Raw genomic sequence first — 19750 nt, forward strand, 5'->3', positions numbered from 1 at the left:
TTAGACTTCTGACATCCACGACACCTTTAGCACACACCTGGCAGTCACTAACGCAGAGCTGACAATTCCTTCAGATGCAGGACTAGTGAGAGAGAGCGGCTTATCCAAAATCCCAGCTAACTGTGGCAAGATCAGGAAAAGAGACTTGGCTTCAAACTCCCATTCCTGAACGCTCTCTGGTCTACCGACTTGCCCCATATGGGTTACTCTAACTAGGAATGCTTTGTTGAGTGTTCAAGGCTACTCATGGCTGAAGGTAACTGGCGAGGATACCTGGTCCAGCCCATTTACAACCCATAGCACATAGGTTGTGTGTATTCTTGCTTGCATTCATTCTCATGACTACTGATCCTTCCAAAGACACCAGAGGCACTTCCTCTCAAAGACACCCAATGGGGAGTTTCTTCTTCCCAGACCAAGATACCCAAAGGATTCCAAACCACAAGTCCATTTGTAATTCAAGCACGTGCAACTGTTTTTCTCAATGTTTACTGACAAATCACTCTAAGACCTGACCATTGGAACTTCTCTCCTTGTTTTCAAAAGGGCTGAAGATATGTGTTGATTACAATTAAGAAAAGTGTCTAGCAAGAGTCAAATGTTACCCACAGTTCCTGAGCCTCAGCCCTGCCCCCAGGTTCCTGCCCATTGAGACTGTGGAGACAATGGCCCTATTCACCCAAGGAGACTCTGAAACAAGAAACAGAGGTAGGTGAAAGAAATGTTAACTTGCTGAGTCAGGTGCCCCACACACACAATTAATTTCAAGTCTGCCTTAACCCATTTTTGGGGCACAGAATTTCAGGATGAAATGGGTCCTGAGAACAGAACAGTCTAACTAAACTCCCAGAAGCCCTAGGAAAAGGCATGTGGTCCCAATCAATCAAAATTGAGCTAGAGCAAGCAAGACCAGGGCTAGATCTGCCATGGTTTGTAGACCACAAGGGCTCCATTTGGAGGAATCTTCTGGGGGGTTAAATAGGCCTGCTGTTACTGTAATCAAAATCTTTCACCACGTTTTAAGGCTTCACCCCCCACCCCACCACTCCCTCCTGCAGGGAGCGGGTTTCCAGCAAGAGCTCCCTCTTGGCTCCGTGGAGGCCAAGAGAAACATGTTTTTTGAGAAGTGGCACTTCAGTGTGGAGATGTCATTGATGGGAGCTTAAATAACGATGTGCCAGGAGACATTATTTCTTGTAAACACTTTGAACATGCTTTTTCCTCTTCAAGGCATGAGTTGGCGAGAGCTCTTTAAGGCTTCTGTTGCCCCACACTTCAGTTACCCAGTGTGCATCCAGAGGCTTCCCCGGGGCTCATTACAGAGACTGTGGTTTTACTCTGGACGGGGGAAAGAGGTTTTTAGTGTTAGATGTACATTTGTGAGAACTCTTCTCTCTCAGATGTGTGGAAAGTAGGGAGACCACGTCTTGGCCTTGGAAGCTACTCAAGCTCCTTTCCCTTTAATTCTTTCACACCTGTCCTTCAGCTGGTCAGTAACTCCTTCCTCGACGGTAGTCTTGCGACTCAAGTCTACCCCTTCGCAAAGAATGGATGTTTAGAAGCCTGTGGGGGGAAGGGGGGTGGACTCACTCACTCTATTATCCTCCCTTGGGTTTTCTAAGTCTTCCACTAGCCACACGTGCTGTTTGCAAATTTAAAATAAATTTACAAATTCCTCCCTCTGTACCCTGCTAGTCCACACCTAAACGCCAGGTGTGTTTAACCTCTCTTCTTGCCTTCTTCAGATTTGCTTCTCTTGGTCTAAGTCATGGCCCTCATTTCGCCCAACTCTTTATTGGCGTTTTTCTTTAATTATCTAACTTAAATTTAACTTCCTACTTAAAAGCCTTTTGGCTTATCTTGTAATATTTAATTCTACACCTGATTTCTCTATGAAAATGGTCAAGATCCTTGTAGCTCCCAAGGACACTCACTTCTTCCCAGGTCCAGGCACCTGTCTGCACACTGTTCAATTGAGTTATTCTGTTTTCAGCTTTAGGATATCTCTTGTTTTGGTCTGTGGTGGTTTCAATGAGAATAGTTCCCAAAGACTCACGTGTTTAAATGCTAGGTGCCCAGTCAGTAAAACTAGGATAGGATTAGTAATTGCCAGTCAGTCAGTCAGTCAGTCCCTCCCTCTCCCTCTCTTCCTCCTTCTTCCCTCCTTCCCTTCCTCCTCCCTTCCCACTGCCTGTGGATTGGGATGTAAAGCTCTCCAGTACAAGACTGACTGCTCCCCACCATGATGATTTGACCCTCTAAAACTGTAAGGAAGTCACCAATGAAATGCTTTTCTCTTATAAGAGTTGTCTTGGTTGAGGTGTCTCTTCACAATAGGACAGTAACTGAGAGAGCCTGTTCTTTCATTATTTCACTCATAAATCAATCTTCGACATGCTAGGTGTCTTTGAAATCCCCTTCTCATCTAAGCTTGTTAAATGCAGTAAGATCTACAAGTTTTTCACTGTAGCTATATCATTTTCAATGTATTTGTGGCACATTGCATTAAAGTTAAAAATAATCCCTGGCCCTCCTTATGGGAGGATTGTATAGCTCACTATTGGTATTAAGCTTGGCATTGTGATTTACATCAGTCACTGAAATGTGAGCATCTGTAATCTGTGCCACCTCTGAGCAGAAATTTCGAACACACTGCATTGTTCCACTATTTTCTCTTTCATGGAGGCATCTTGTCTCTTCTAGAAGACAATTTTATTTGGTCTAGGTTGTCCCCCTCCAATGCGTAGAAAAGCTGAAGCAGAGTTAATTCCATAAGTTCTGTTCATGACTGAAGAATAATGAATCATGTTTGTGGTACTGTTTGGATTTGCTTGTTACTGAAGCGTAACTTAGATTGACCTTACTGATAGCTTGTAAATGTGTACAGCTGTCACCATGGTAACTTAACACACACACACACACACACACACACACACACTTTCATTCTGTCTTCACAGTAAATTTTTTTGGCTAAATTTTACTTTGTCCATCCTACTGCTAATGAAGCAAGCAAACGAACAAGAGACATTAAAACCCAAGGCTGAGCAAATTCTAAAAGTCAAAATATGGCAAATCAGATTAAATTGTGTGGAGGTTTGAATGAGAATGGCCCCCTAGGCTCATATATTTTCTTGCTTATTCCCCAGTTGGTGAACTGTTTGGAAAGTATTAAAATATGTGGACTTGTTGGAGAAGGTGCATCACTGGGAATGGGCTTTGAGGTCTCAAAGGTCCATGCCAGGTCCAGACTCTCTCTGTCTCTATCTCTGTCTCTGTCTCTGTCTCTGTCTCTGTCTCTCTCTCTCTCTCTCTCTCTCTCTCTCTTCCTGCTGCCTGTGGCCAGAATGTAAAGCTCTCAGTTACTGTTCCATCACCATGCCGGCTTCCATGATGTCATGCTCCCTGCCACAACAATAATGGGGTAACCCTCTAAAACTAGAAGTAAAGTCACCAATTAAATATGTTTTTTTTTTTTAAAAAAAAATAAGAGTTGCCTTTTTCATGGTTTCTCTTCACAGGAATAGAACAGTAACTAAGACAAATTGCATTTCTGTAGCAAATCCCTCACTCTTCGCACTATACCAAGTATTACAGATATCCTTCAAAAGCACATGTTCTAGTCCCCAGTCCCTGCAGATGTGGTCTTTGTCCTAGTTTCGTTTCTGTTGCTGGGATAAAGCACCCCGACAAAAGCAACTCAGGGGAGAAAGGGTTAATTTCAGCTTGCAACTCCAGGTCACCGTCTATCATTGTGAGGAAGTCAAGGCAGGGACCCACATAGCTGCTCAAGTCACATCTCACTTAAGAGCAGAGAAAAATTAATGTGCACATGCTTATTTGCTTGCTTGCTTATACTCAGGTCAATTTTTCTTCTCTTGTACAGCCCAAGATCTACTGCCTAGGGAGTGGTGTCGCCCACAGTAGGCTGGGCCTTCCCACCTCAACTGGCATTAGGAATCAAGACAACCTCCCATAGACATGCCCACAGGTCAACTCATTGTAGACTATACCTCACTGAGATTCTCTTCCTGGATGATTTTAAATTATCCCGAGAGGACAACCGGAACATAACAGCTGTTTAAACTTTGCAAAGTTATTGTGATATCATCAGAGGAGTGTTCAGTTCCACAAGGATGGAGCCCGTATACGAAGAAAGAGAGGCAGACACAAACAGGGAGAATGCCATGCGACAGCAGAGGCAGAACTCTTAGGACCAAACAACACCAAGAATGACCGGCAATAATAGAAGCTAAGAGAAAGGCCTGTGCCAAATTTACCCTGGGACCTTCAGAGAGAGAGCATAGGCTTGCCGCCACTTTAATTTTAGATTCCTGGCCACAAAGGCTGTGAGAGGATAAACACCAGCTGATGTAAGCTGCCTTATTCAGAATCATTTTATGGAAGTCCTGGGAAACTTAAATACTACCACTGTCTTAATTCCTGGGCAGAAATTTCCAGAAACTCTCGCAAAGTAGGATGGGGAATGGATACAGCCTGTCTGAAACCCTGTAATTCTTCCAGAGACAACCAAGTGTCAGTCTTGTTCCGTTCATTTACAAGGTCATAATGGGGTAGCTGACACAGAAGAACTTTGTTTCTCAAGTTCTGGAGGCCAGAAGTCCAAGATCCAAGTTCAACAGGGTTCATTCCTCTGAGGCTTTCCCTGTGAGCTTTCCCTCGGTGGTCTCACAGGTCTTCCTCTTAGACCTGTCTGGGTTCCAATCTTCTCTTTATGCAGAGGCATAAATGATATTAGATTAGGGCTTGTTCTAATTCATTTATTTATTTATCTGAATTACCTATGCAGGAACCTTTTCTCCCACAGGCCACATTCCAGGGTGTTAGGGTAGATTTTAACTCACAAATGTCACAGTGGATACAAGTCATCTCGAGACACTATCTCATATTTATGAGTATCTAAGGACCTCCTCATGGTGCTAGAATGCACAGATTGCCCACAACAGTAGTAAGGATTGGATCCTAAGAACACAAAAATAGCCCCAAAGACTTTTGAAGTAGCCGGCTGCAGCCCTAAATCTGACAGCCAGGACTATACCAAAATAAGCCCTTCCTTCTTCTTTTCCAGTTCTCTGCATTGGTTCCTGATTCTTTGCTTTGTTCTGTGTCTTGCTGTTTCATCTCCATCCTTGGCTTTAAGAATCTTAACTACAACTAGATTCTCCTTTGGGCTGTGATAACTACTGACATTATGCTTAAATTTTCTACCCATATCACATTCTCTTTGATCCCTTCCTTTGGCACAACCCCTTCTACCAGGAAATTCTCCCTCTAGCCTTCTGGTACCTCCAACCTTACAATCAAAACTGAAGGATACATTTTGAGATCTATAGCTAGACATAAACATGCACCTACACGGCTCTCGATTGCTTTCATATTATCATGAGTTTAGTTTTTTCTCCTTATTGGGAGCATGGACTCTGGGGTTCTGAATGTTTGAGTCACTGTGATAGTGCTTCTTCACTGTAGCAAATTTTATTTGGGAAGATAGAAATAAGTACATTGGTGCTCTGGTGGAATGGAAGATAAAGGATGGAGAGTGATGGGGGGGGGTCAGTTATTCTACTTCAGATGGCTGGGAAAGATGCATCTGCTACCAGGGCTTTGAAGAAGAAGTTGGAAAAGGCTGAGGGACAGTCTTGGGACTTTGTGGGTGCAGGAAGAAGCAGGCAATTCAATGTGTCCTGAGATGGGAATACACTTGCTTTAGCAGGGTACCGAAACGACAAATATGAACCAGCCTGGGGAAGGTAAAACAGGAGCACGCTGGGACCACTTCTGTAAGGGCTTTTACTTGGAGTGACCATGGAATCTCCTCAAAGTCTTGACTGAAAAGTGACACAGACAGATGGCTGTTTCCCAAAGACTCTCTGGTTCTGTGACTATAGATCACAGGAGGCAGAAGAGCCAGAACAGGGAAGCGGTTCTAGGCAACCACAGAGGTGGTTTCCACTGGGCACTGGCAACAGAGGTGGAAGAAACACAGGCTGGGAATGTGCCCTGAAAGTGCAGCAGACTTGGGCTATGAAAGGAAAAGATCAGGAAGATGAGGAAGAGCCCGGAGAAAGGATGAACAAAGAGGAAGTAGAGAGAGCAGAGGGGGATTGCTGGCACCAGATGAACTGTCAACGACGGGGAGCAGTAGGTATGCCAAATGCTGGTCCCGGTAAGAGCCTTGAAGTAAAGAACGGAGCCTGGATCTCTAGGATAGCGCTTGTGAAAACAGAAGTTTAAGGGGCTGGTGTGAGAGAAAGGGACAAGAGGAAAAGGGTGCTCAAGTACAGAGCACTTAATAGCAGAGGTATTTAAATCTGAGAAGTTTAACATCTGGGGTTCAAGGTCTTGTGTCAATGCTGAGGTCTAGGGCGGAGAGGAGCCAATGATGTTGTCTCATTCTCCCTGGTGCTGTGGGTGAGTAGAGGTTCATGGACCTTGTGCCCTAGCCCCATAACGGCCCGAATTCTGCAAAAGCCTGTGAATGTGTGCTTTTCTCAAAATGGGACTGCTTAAGGACTTCCTACATTGATTCCCTTTGTTCCAAGTTTGGTTTTAATCTACATCAGGCATTTTCTTTAAATTGTAGGGAAGCATTTCTCGCAATGCCGTCGGCTACTCCTAGAATGCCGTGTCCTTGATATCTGGCAATAATTTATATCACATGCAATTTCTGGGAGTGTGGTCGGAAGCACACCGGCACAGAGACTAATTGGGGCAGTTCACATCCTGGTTTTTGCTTTCGTTTCCACAAAGGACTTAGAAAGCTCCATGACTCGGGCTCTCCTGCTAAGATTCTGAGGTCCTCAGAGCCACCACTCAGCCCCACCCCTCCCTGGCTTCTTATCTGCTGCTTTTCAGGGCACAGATGATCACGTCAGCACATTTTCACATCTTGGCAAAAGTTTTTAAATGAAGCTAAAATTCTAGACTGGCTTCTAGACTGGCTTACCAGTTACTGAGGGGGATGTCTGGGACACTTCAACTTCTTAGCCAGGAATTTCAAAAACTTATAAATAAGTGTTCTATTGGCCTTACTGAAACAATGTTATATCACTCCGGATAGCATTTTCTCTGACCCATGACCTGGACTGAACAGTTCACTCTACTTGCCTCCATTAATTCTATGGGAAATTACCAAGTCAATGTGAAATTGCTTGCCAAATAAACTCTCATTCTCCAGAAAGCTCCCCAGTAAAACAAACTTAAACAGAATGTGCTCTAACCACATTTAAACTGTGACTGCATTTTAACTAACATTAACTTGATCCACACACACTGAACTTCAGAAAGATTAAGGAGAAAGGCAGATACAGCAATGGAAGCCATACTTCTGCCTGTTCTCTCGTTCGTATCTAAGCTTCTCCGCTTTCTCATAGCCAGGCAGAGAGGTACATATCTGTGATTCCAATAGCAAGGAAGGGGGTTGCAGCAAGAAGATCAGGAGCTCAGAGCTAACCTGGGCTACATGGCTCAATCCCACAAAGCATGTCTTCGTGCACCTATAATTAGAAGGTAATTCTCCACTCTGTCCCTTACAGCAGGTCAGGAAACTACTTCTGGATCCTTTTTGTCTGAATCAGTCCAGCTTTCCTCACCCCTCCCTCCGACAAGCTCACACCTAAGTAGAATACCATAGCAAAATACCTCAGGCTGAGTGCCTTAAACAGTAGAAACTCATTCACAGTTTGGGAGCTAGCGGTTCACGCATAAAGAGATGCCAGACTTGGTTTCTCCTGGAGTTTCTCTCTGAACTTTGTCATAACCTTGCCTTTTCTCTACACACGCCATACACCAGGTGTCTCTTCTTCTTCCTCATTCTCCTCCTCTTCCCCCTAATTTTCCCCCTCCTCATTCTTCCTTTCCCCCATCCTTCTCCTCTTTCTCCTGCCCCCCCCCCCCCTTTGAAACATGGTTTCTCTGTGTAGCCCTGGCTGTCTTGGAACTCATCTGCTTCGAACTCATAGAGATCCACCTGCCTCTGCCTCCTTAGCACTGGCATTAAAGTCTTGGAGCTCACAACACATCGTGGTATATTTTACAGTATTAGTAGGTATCTAGTCTCTGAGTGGCTCTTTTCCTCAAGCACAGTGTTAACCTCCTTGGTGAAAACCCTTGTTTTAAGACTCTGTGATTAGGGGCTGGAGAGATGGCTCAGTGGTTAAGAGCATTGCCTGCTCTTCCAAAGGTCCTGAGTTCAATTCCCGGCAACCACATGGTGGCTCACAACCATCTGTAATGAGGTCTGGTGCCCTCTTCTGGCCTGCAGACATACAGACAGACAGAATATTGTATACATAATAAATAAATAAATAATTAAAAAAAAGACTCTGTGATTATAGCAATCAATTGATTGATCTTAATCACTATCAGAATTTTGTTCACAGACGTCCTGTTGAAAACGCCTTGGTGATGATCAGCACCGCGGCTTCTTCCTGATAGATGGGTTAGGAGAATCCCTAAAGTTGATTAAAAATAAGTTCGTTTATTTATATTCCATTGACTATCCTCAAAAATTCTGTCCCCAGGGAGTCTCAGCCATTTGTTAATGTCTATAGGAAAGCCTCTCTAGAAGGCTGTATTGATCTGGCTTTTGTTACCACTGTGAAATATCTAAGGCTGAGAGCTTTATAAAGAAAATTAGCTTTTTTGGTTTACAGTCCTGGAGGCTGAAAGTCCCGGATTGGGTAGTTCCCTTGATTTGGTCTTTCTTGAAGTCTTGATGGCACTTGGCATCATGGCAAGAGAACACGTGGAAGAAATAAATCATATCTCGCGTTAGAAATCCAGAGAACATTCAAGGACCAGGCTCAAGTGTCTATGCTAAGTCAATCTTGTGAGAACTCATGGATTCCATGAGACCTACGGTAATTTCTCTCCTGAGGGCATGTCCCTGCAGTGACCTAAGGGCTTCCTGGCAGTCTTTACCCTTGAAAGCTTCCACAGCGTTCCTCGGCATAGCTGCAATGAGGACCAAGCCTCCAGCACACAAGCCTTGTGGAACACACCACATTTAAACAATAGCCGGGGAGGGGGGCAGTCCTAACATCTCGGACTCCCAGCCACCACTCATTTCTATATCTGCACCTAGTAGCACCTACCCAGGAGGAGTCTAGACCTGGCAATTCATCTTATTTTATGCTCTGGCTGAGGATACAGAGGCTGAGGACAACAAGACAATTGGCAAAGTCCTTCCTGGAAGGGCTCCAAGTAAGTTCTTCTGACTCCAAGGTCAGCAATGTTTTCCTTCCAATAACCCATTATCCCTCATTATGTGAAATTAAAAATATCAAGGGTACACTAACCCATGCAACGGAGCAAACACAGTTTCTCATGTGAAGTCTGAGAAATCCAAACAGCCTACCTTTTGGTACCAAGTGACCTACCCCACAATTCTGTTGGCTTATAAAATGATCAAACACTTAAGTCATATGTTTAGATAGAATTCTCAATGGATAAATTCTTCTTTCTATTTAAGCACAAATGGAATCTCTCAACATCAAGTGGTATAAACCATCTAAATGTGTCCTTCAGTCAGCTACAGGACAGTGGAATGATGTAAGTGGATTTCATGGTCTGAAAATTCTTCCCCGAAACCACGGGTTTACTCCTCAGGTGCAAGATGAATCATGCCCAAAGGCGTCTGTGCATAAACACGGGTCTGGCTGGCCATGCTACATCTAGCATCGCCTCTAAAAGCAAACAGAAGGGCAGACTTTCCAATCAGATCATGTATTTTCCTGAAAATCTATAGACAGAAGGTATGTATGGCCTCTTCCTCTGGCTAGCCTTAGTGTCAAAATTAGGCTGAGATCCTTGTGTGCTTGGAGCGATAGTCTCTCCCCGTGGGATAACTTTCTCTCTTGAGAATACTGGAACACAGAACCTGAGGTTGTAGCACGCTTATGGGATCACTTAGCCCATATCCCCTAGAGACCCAGAGCCTAGAAAGAAGGTGTGTGTTTGCTTGACAGAGGTTTCATGAAAGTTCATCCTTGTGCCATGTCAGGCATGTGGCTCTGGAAAACAAAGTCCATCCACATCACTGGCTGCATGTCCGTGTGGGCTTGCAATAGGCCCTTTTGACGGGCTGGAGTCAGACTTGATAAACTGGATTTTGTTCATTCTGCACTGCGATTGAGAAAAAGCTGCACGTGGCAGCTTATGAATTGTGTCTCCCAGCAGGCACTGAAAGACAAGTGGAGAGGGGGTGGCCAGTGTGTGTGAAGCCCCCCCTGCAGAATTGACTTGGGACATACAATAACATCTATGTGTAGCCCAGAAGCCTGCAGAATGCTTCCCAGCGAGCAAGCGAGCATGGGCAAGCAGGCCCAGGGAAGGTCAGAGAAGCTTTTGTTAACTGTTTATCTTAGAGACTGGTTTGTTTGTTGGGGGGCGGGGGACAAACAAAGTGCTTGCTTGTGTGCGGCAGCCTATTTTTTTTCTCCTCCATATCTCCATTTCTAATTCTCCAAAGTATCTATTCCCTTTAATTTGTGGAGTCAGCTCAAGGTGAGTTTGTGTACACCTGGGGCAAGACAGAAATCCCAGGGTGCTCGGCCCCTTTCTGTTACCTTCCTTTATGGAATTATTTCAATAGCCGGAACACACAGCTAAAGATACCAGTCCCATGTTTTCAGACTCCTTTGGCTTTGGAGTTTTGTAAAGCTATTTAATGAGATATCAGCTCTCAGGTCTTGCTTGGTAATGTCATTTCAAAGTTCTCCCTGAGTTCAGGGCAGGTAGTGAAGTCCCGCCATGACTGCATGTTTAACCTCCCTGGATAGCTGGTTGGCAAAAGAAAACCCCAAACTTTCTGGACACCTCTTGCTGGTTTTGCAAAGTTAGATGAGCAAAACAGAAACTGGGAACCCAACTGCAGGAGCAGGAAGAGGCTGTAGGATTCATCACGCGGAGGCTCAGTTTTCTGGAATCACCTTTGGCATTCTGGCAATCCCAGACAGAGGGAGGTCATCTTTAGCCAAATCCACTTTTCCCAGATGAGCAGCTGGAATTCTATCTGTTCATTAGGGGTTTGTGCTTACTTTCTGTCATTCCCCTGTCCCTCGTTTCATAGATTGCAGGCAATCTCAATTCCACAACAAAAATAATTCGTCTCTGTATCATGTTACCTGGCCCCAAAAGGCCAAAATAGAGAGTGGCATTGCTGAAGAATACTGGAGGGTGAACTAAAATGTCCCTTCCAGCTGTCTAGAAACAAGGCTCCCTGCCTGAGAGTAACTGTCACAGTTTTCCCATTGATAAGTCAGTCTGCAAGAATCTAGGCATCAGTAAAGGCACAGAGGGACTTGGTGAGGGTTCACGGAGCCTTGTCCATCTTCTGCACCTGAACTTAGAAAATGCAATGTTATTTTTTTTTTTAATCTATGAAACAAGCAATGATAACCACTTTTAAAAATCTCCAACTTCCATCTATTGTTATGGTCATCTATTCTGTTTATAGACAATTCGAAACAGTTCCTTGGGAGGACGTTTGTGGGAAAACACAACCTTGACAAAAGGAAAGCCTTAGCTGCGACCATAGGTTCTTGCCTGTCTTTGATGCCAGAGAACAGCTGTGCCCTCCCCTCCCAGAAGTGGACGTGGTAGGTACTCACCTGTCATTAGAGTGTAGTAATTGGGATAGGAGAGGCTGGGGAAGTCCGGAGTCAAGTAATCCACTTTGACTCCCCTGCTCACAATCTCTCTGAAACCAGGCAAGGATGCCAGGACCTCCTCACTGATGTAGTCTGAGCGAAAGCCGTCCAGGAGAAACACCAGGAGCTTCCGGTGGGCAGAAGCTGGCCAGACCAGGCTGAGCCCAAACACCAGCAGGAGGGCCCCGAGCTTTACTGCCATGCTTCCAGGGGCCTGTCAGAGCCAGCTGGCACCACTGTCCCCTGTGAAGCCGGAGGATGGAGAGCCTGGAGCTGTTCTCTAGTCTAGGGGCTGGACCTTGAGCTGCTGCTCTTCCTAAGCCAACTTCACTTGTGGGATTTAAAGGAACAGCACTCAATTTTTTAAAAAACATTCCTGTTCACCCCTACCAAGTCCAGAGACTGACCCCTTCTGCATAGGCTGTGCTCTCTGACACCCTAGAATTAACACGAAGGGAGAAAGCAAAACCTCGTTGTTTTGGTGAACGGTCTATAAATATAAACATCCACGAAGAGGCGAAGTCTTGGAAGATGACAAAGTCAACACTTAAATTTGCAATTGTGCTGACCAAAGGGAGGAGCTGGGGAGAAGGGAAGTCTTTAAACTTGTGCTGCCTGATTTAAACCTTCTGACCTCTTCTCTTAATCATTCAGTACCCCCAATCTCTTAACTTAGGGTATAAACTAGAGGGTGTGAACATTTAGACGGGCTCTGATGAGCTATGAAGTCTTGTCACAGCCATAGACTTTGAAAACAAATGACTTATCTAGGTCTCTTCTGTTGATTTTTGTCTTCATATGCCCCCGAAATGCAATGCTATTGTTTTATTTTTCAGATGCAAATAAACTATTGGTGCCTAGCACTCACCTGGAGGAGGAGCTGCTAAACAGAGATGCTATGAGAGAAGCCAGGGAAGATTCTACAGCTGGATCTGAAGAGGTCAGGCCTAACGGGTTCGTCTTGGGTAGCATTGCCCACGAGGCTGAAACAGAGACGGAGGATGCGACTTTGACATGGAAGAAGAACTTGAAACAACCAACCAAGTCCAACACAGGAATAAGTAGTCAGAGGAGCCTCTCCCAGGAGGAGGGCTAGGAAGGGGAGAAGGTACAGGTCCTCAAGGAAATGACCAGAACGAAGTCCCCAGGTCATAGGAACTCTCTACAGTGGTTCTTCCGTCTGGGGCCAAACAAAACGATATGTTTAGGCAAAAGCTCATAAAATATGCGTGGGCACAGAAGCAACTTAAAAAATATTGGGGTGTGTTGGCGTTATAGGGTGGCTTGGATCCTGAGGAGCCGTGCAGGCATGGTCAGCCTGCTGTCTCCCTCATCTCCATGGCTCTGACTAGCTGCTCGCCTTCTCCCGCTTCACCGTTCCCTCGTGTTGAAAGTCAAACCTTCACACGGCACCACGGATAAAAAGAAATTAGTCAACCAGGCGGTGGTGGCGCACACCTTTAATCCCAGCACTGGGAAGGCAGAGGCCGTCGGATCTCTGTGAGTTCCAGGCCTGCCTGGTCTACAGGGAGAGTGCTAGGCCAGGCTCCAAAGCTACACAGAGGAACCCTGTCCTGAAAACAAACAAACAAAAAGGAATTAGCTATCTGACATTTCAGTTGACTCAGACAAGAATGAAACTTCATTCTTTTCTTCAATGAAAGAAAATGCTTTTATAGTTAAATTCATTTTTTTTCTTTTTAAAAATAGGAAAAGGGTAGTTTATCCTTAATGTGTATTTGTTTGGAAACACAATTTTATTCTTGCTTTGTTTTTCAAGACAGGGTTTCTCTGTGTAGCCTTGGCTGTCCTGGAACCTGCTCTGTAGATGAGGCTGGCCTTGAACTCATGAAGATCTGCCTTCCTCTGCCTCCCGAGTGCTGGGATTAAAGGTGTACACTACTACCAAATGGCTATCCAATTTTAGTCTTATCTATTTGAATAGTAATATATTGTTGCTTTACTAAATAGAAAAGATGGGAGACACGAAGGAAGGGGACGGGAGGGAAAGAATGAAGAATTGAAATGAGAAGAGCGGAGGGGAGGGGAGTGGAGGGGAAAGAAGGGAGAGAGGGAGGGAGGGAGGGAGGGAGGGAGGGAGGGAGGGAGGGAGGGAGAGAGGGAGGGAGGGAGGGAGGGAGGGAGGGAGAGAGAGAGGGAAATGTACTAATAACTGGTGAGTGCTCAGCCATGGGCATTACACATATAAAAAGAACTCCCCATGAAGAAGCCCAAGGAAGCTGCTAACTCAGCTGGACCCTGAAGCCTGAGTTTTGCTAGCTGGGCAAGTCCACATATTTGCCTTGGGGTTACCCCAGGTTAGCTCAGGAGAGAATCAGTGGTCAGACTTTGGAAATGAGCATAAAATGACTGTGACATTTCTCTGCCCTGTTAGAGAGTGGGCGAGCTCGCTGCCTAGTTTGACTTTTCACTTTGGCCTTTTTTTATCTCTGCAACATTGCTATGTTATTATTGTTAAGAATGTAACACTTAACGTTTTCTGTTTCAGCTTCTTCAGCTCCCACTAAAATATCAAGTAATTCTTCTGCTCTTGGCGACATTTACAAAACCTGGCTTTTTATAAAGAGAATTTTTATGTTTTATCAAGATAATTATGTTTCCCACTAAGCTTGTCAAATTTACACTTAGGAAATTGAGTGTATATATATATATATATATATATATATATATATATATATATATATGCTTATTAATCTACCTCACTTGTCTTTCTTTTGTCAGTCTTGGTAATATAGTTCCCAGGATTATTTATTCAATTTTCAGTTTACACACTGACTCCTTTGTAGTCCTCTTAATTTCCTCAGTGTTTGTCTTTCAATATGTTGATTTTATCTCTGCTTTGGGTCTTGTTTTACAACTGTTATTATATTATTAAGATACCAATATATTTATAAGTTCTGCCCTTTTCCAGCTAATTAACATAACCTATACCTTTATTAAAGTCTTTCTCCTTCTTTAGCTTTATTTTGTTGCTTTTATTTATGCTTCTTGAGAGCAGAATTAATTATTTGCATTATTTCTGGCTTAAGTAGTAATTTTTGTTATACTTTTTAAGTAATAATGTTTATTATTATGCTTTTTCTTGTATGAACATACCTTTTTCGGATCCAATAGGATTTCTATATAAATGTCTAATTTTCACTACAGTAAAAACATCTGACATTAATTCATTCTTTTTTTTAATATTTATTTATTTATTATGTATACAATATTCTCTCTGTATGCCTGAAGGCCAGAAGAGGGCGCCAGACCTCTTTACAGATGGTTGTGAGCCACCATGTGGTTGCTGGGAATTGAACTCAGGACCTTTGGAAGAGCAGGCAATGCTCTTAACCACTGAGCCATCTCTCCAGCCCCCATTAATTCATTCTTTAAGTGGATAACTGTCGATTTTTAACCGAGTGTTTTCTGATTATCTAGGTAGAGTTTGCCTGTTGCTATCTACTGCTTTGTGCTCAGATGATATATATACTCTGCATTAAACCTATTTTTTTGTGCTTTATTTTATATCTGGCCAAATTCTGGGGCTGCTCCAGGGATTTGGGTAAAGAAGATATATCGGCTCTGTTTACCAGGCACGGAGGTTGACACATATTTAGTTGCTCAGTATTAGAAATCCCAGCATGTGGGATAAATCTCTAGCCGTGACCTATGTCAGGGTAGCTGGCAGCTATGAGGTGCAGATGTGCCTGGTCAGGAGCACTGGGGAACGCTGATGTTCTCTTCCAAAGCCTCCAGGGTCCTGTGGCTCAGAGACTTGCTAAACTCCAAAGCTCTGCAACAGATGCTGATGCAAATATAAAGGTCTTCACATGGCCACAAGGTACTGCATTGTGCATGAGAAATGGAGTCTTAACAGACTCAAGATTTATTTTAAAATCTGTTTGTTTGCATAAGCTTATTAGCTAAGTTAGTGGTTCTCAAGATGGGGGTCAAAACCCCTGTAGGATCGAAACACCCCTACAGAGGGGTTGCCTAAGACCATCAGAAAACACAAATATTTATGATTCATAACAGCAGCACGATTACAGTTGTGAAGTAGCAATGAAATCAGTTTTATTGTTGGGGGTCAGCACAATGTAAGGAATTGCATTAAAGGTCACAGCATTAGGAGGGTTGAGAACCACTGCTCTAATTACACAACAGTTAACTTTAAATCACAACTCACTCTCTAGGACTAGTGTGTCTGACCTTCCAGGTTTTCAACAGTCATACTTAAGAAGCCAAGACTGATAGAGACGAATGGGCTGAAGAAAGAGCCCCCTCTCCACTTTTGCCAGGTGGCAGGACCTCAGAAAGACTGGTAAGTTACCTATTGTTTTTATCAGAGAGGCCATGGTGACCCAGCCATCAGACCATAGCCAGTGGATATTCTGTAAAGATCTGGGTAATCTAATTACAGAGAAAAGTATCCTCAAGGCTTCCCAGGGAAGCTGCACAGTCAGGAAGACCTTGACCCAGCCCAGATAACAGAACTAGACAGAAAAAGATTAAAGGAACCCTGGGTATCCTCGTAAGTAGGTCTTTAAGAATCATTCCTGTGCAGTCTTGACTGGCAACGAGGATGATAATGATGATGATGATGACATGATGATGATGATGATGATGTTAATTTTTGGCTACCTACATGATCTTAAATACTAAGGAGGAACATATAACCAAAAAGTAAATTATTTAGTTGTGTAACAAAACAAATTTCTACCAACCCTTACTAGGACATTCATCCCAAACCTGTTCAATTAAGGGCCCTGGTTCCTCCCCTAAAGACCTACAAAGGTAATCCATGTACCCCACTATCTATCAGACCCTAGGGAATTAATGTCATCATTTGCTTTCTGTTGCTGTGATAAAACATCAACCAAAGCAACTCATGGAGGGAAGGGTTTACTTGGCTTACAGATTACAGCCATCTCATCAAGGAAAGTCAAAACAGGAACCTGGAGAGGAACCTGGAGGCAGGAACTGAAGCATAGACCATAGAGGAGTGGTTCTCAACCTTCTGTGACCCCTTTGGGGGTCACAGATCAGATAGTCTGCATAGCGTACATTTACATTGCAATTTATAGTAGCTGCAAAATTATAGTTATGAAGTAACAACAAAGACAATCTTATGGCTGGGGGTCTCCACCACATGAGGAACTGTATTGCAGGGTCATAGCATCAGGAAGGCTGAGAACCGCTGCCATACAGGAATGCTGCTTGCTGCCTTCTCCCTCACAGTATCTCAGCTTGCTCTCTTATACATCCCAGGACCACCTGTCTAGAACTGACACCACCCACACTGGGCTTGACCCTCCCACATTGATCATTAATCAAGAAAATGTCTTCCAGGCTTGCCTGCAGGTCAATCTGCAATTCCCCAGTTGGGCTTCCCTCTTTCCAAGTGATTCCAGTTTATGTCAAGTTGACAAAGATCAACCAGACCAATTACTAACTGGGTTCATCTGTCCAAAATAAAAACCTAACATTCCAGAAAATGCTTGCAGTAAAATAGAAGAGAATACATTAAGACCTTACATTTTCTTTTCAGAAAAGGACCCAAGAGAGAGCCTCAGATAAGTAAATCTAAACCCATGGTCCACATGGCTTCTGATTCTGGCTTTTGGAATCATTCCACTGGGGTGTTAGCTGGTAACACTAATACCTTACCTTTGACCCAGCAGGCAAATCTGGGATCCAACTGAGAGAACCATTTTTTTCCCCTAACAGTCCTTCCCATCCAGAAATCACCCAAGACAGGACCGGATTTGAGAGACACAAGTCTGCCTTTTTATCTACACAAATTGTGGAGGACTACCCATTTCAGGCCCTGTCACTGCAGACATGTCTCTGCCTACTCCTAGAGAGAGCAGTGTGGGCCACGTTGCTACAATTCCTGGATAAGGTGTTGGGATATTTAGAGTACATTAAATCCGCCCCCTGCCCCCAGGAAGGGGAGGCTTCCAGATATGAAAGTGGAGATCTTTCCCTCCTGATCTCTCATTGGAATTCAATTTGGAAATTCAACCTCAAATATTTGGGACATAGATTGGTTCTAATTCTGAACATGAACTTTCTTTAAAAGTGGGGGAGGTGGGTAGGGGACTTGGAGCTGAAGAAGTGGCTCAGTGGTTAAGTGCACTGACTTTTAAACCAGTGTAGTAAACCAGCATAGAGACAGAAAAAAATAGTATAAAACTCACCTCAAATGTAGGCTAGCACACTGAACCCTCTTATCCTTGAGTGCTCCACCAGAATGTTCTTTGGCCATACCCACTCTCAACTGCTTCTGGTTTGATTGACAGCCCTCACATAGCTATCCACAGCCATCTGTAACTCCAGTCCTAAGCATCTGATTCCTCGCTCTGGCCTCCATGGGCATCACACAATCATGGTGCATGGATATACATATAGGTGAAACACTCATTATGTATAAACTAATAAAAACATCTTTTAGAAAGGGTCTTACTTTGTGTGTTGTTTCCAATATACAAAAGCAAGGAAGTATTTCCTTTAGAGAAAATCGTGTGTAGATATTCCTCGATTTATGACAGTGTTATATTCCAAAACTCCGAACCTATGAGGCAGAAGTATCAAAGGTTGAAAATTCAATCAGAACTTTAGACCTACTAAACACGGCTTAGCACCACAGTGCCCCACAGAGTATCATTACATCACATCAGTGATCACAGAGTGTCTGCCACCCTGCTTCGGCTTCCCATCAGCTCTTTAGTCTTTGTGAAGGACTGTTGAAAGAATTTAGATGAGACACACAGAACACAGTATAGAAGATACGCTGGGTTTGTTATAAAATGAAGTACTCACACATAGAACACAGTATAGAAGATACGCTGGGTTTGTTATAAAATGAAGTACTCACACATAGAACACAGTATAGAAGATACGCTGGGTTTGTTATAAAATGAAGTACTCACACATAGAACACAGTATAGAAGATACGCTGGGTTTGTTATAAAATGAAGTACTCACACATAGAACACAGTATAGAAGATACGCTGGGTTTGTTATAAAATGAAGTACTCACACATAGAACACAGTATAGAAGATACGCTGGGTTTGTTATAAAATGAAGTACTCACACATAGAACACAGTATAGAAGATATGTTGGATTTGTTATAAAATGAAGTACTCACACATAGAACACAGTATAGAAGATATGCTGGGTTTGTTATAAAATGAAGTACTCACACATAGAACACAGTATAGAAGATATGTTGGATTTGTTATAAAATGAAGTACTCACAAGGGCTGAGAGTAGGCAATGGCAAAATGAACCCTTATACAGGGCACGCTCTCAGGGCTGAGAGGGGGTGTGACCACAGAACATTCTGGTAGAGCACTCTGGTAGTCTGAATGTAACTGGCCCCCATAAGTTCAAAGAGAGTGGCACTATTAGGAGGTGTGGCTTCATTGGAGTGCTGTGGCCTTGAAGGAAGTGTTTCACTTGCGGTGTGGGCTTTGAGGTCTCCTTTGCTCAAACTACACTCAGTGTGACACTCAGACTCCTTCCTGTTGCCTGAAGAACAAGCTGTAGAACTCTCACCTACCTCCCTAGCACCTTGTCAGCCTGCATGCCACCATGCTTCAGCCATGACAATAATGAACTAAACCTCTGAACTGTAAGTGAGTCTCTATTAGTTGCCATGGTCATGGTGTCTCTTCACAGCAACAGAAACCCTAAGACAAGGACTCTTTCAAAAGGACAAGAGAGGACAATGACTGATAAGGTCATTGTGTTAGGCTACATTTTAGGAAGGCCTCACACTATTTCCAGTCTCTATGCCAGTTTCTACAGGGGCATTTTCCTGTGCAAATGGTTAACAAACTCTTTTTGAATTAACTCTTAAGGGGAAGTCTATCAGAAAGCCTCTGCATAAATAGAAATCTTATAAGGAAACAATATTTAGTTATTGATGACCTTTCGGCAGCCCATATATATGCTTCCACTCCGGGTCACAGATCCGACTCAGATCCTGTTCTTTGGATCAGCAACCAGAGTCCTACAACATCAGTTCCTGGTTTGACAGGCAGCTGTTCATGAGGGAGGAGACCATCCCTA

The 19750-nt window shown here is 43.7% G+C and overlaps 1 protein-coding gene across 1 annotated transcript in view; it reads right to left on the reverse strand.

Annotated features, from left to right (window-relative positions):
- The window catches only part of Enpp6 (ectonucleotide pyrophosphatase/phosphodiesterase 6), a 93429-nt gene extending 81427 nt beyond the window's left edge, over nt 1-12002 (reverse strand). The window contains exon 1 of the mRNA XM_057752107.1: nt 11631-12002. Coding sequence (XP_057608090.1) covers nt 11631-11871 — 241 coding nt within the window. The 5' untranslated portion in view covers nt 11872-12002. The remainder of the gene's footprint in view (nt 1-11630) is intronic.
- Between the last annotated feature and the right edge of the window lie 7748 nt (nt 12003-19750).

Source organism: Chionomys nivalis, chromosome 20 (assembly GCF_950005125.1).
Source record: "Chionomys nivalis chromosome 20, mChiNiv1.1, whole genome shotgun sequence".
In the NCBI taxonomy this organism is placed as follows: domain Eukaryota; kingdom Metazoa; phylum Chordata; class Mammalia; order Rodentia; family Cricetidae; genus Chionomys; species Chionomys nivalis.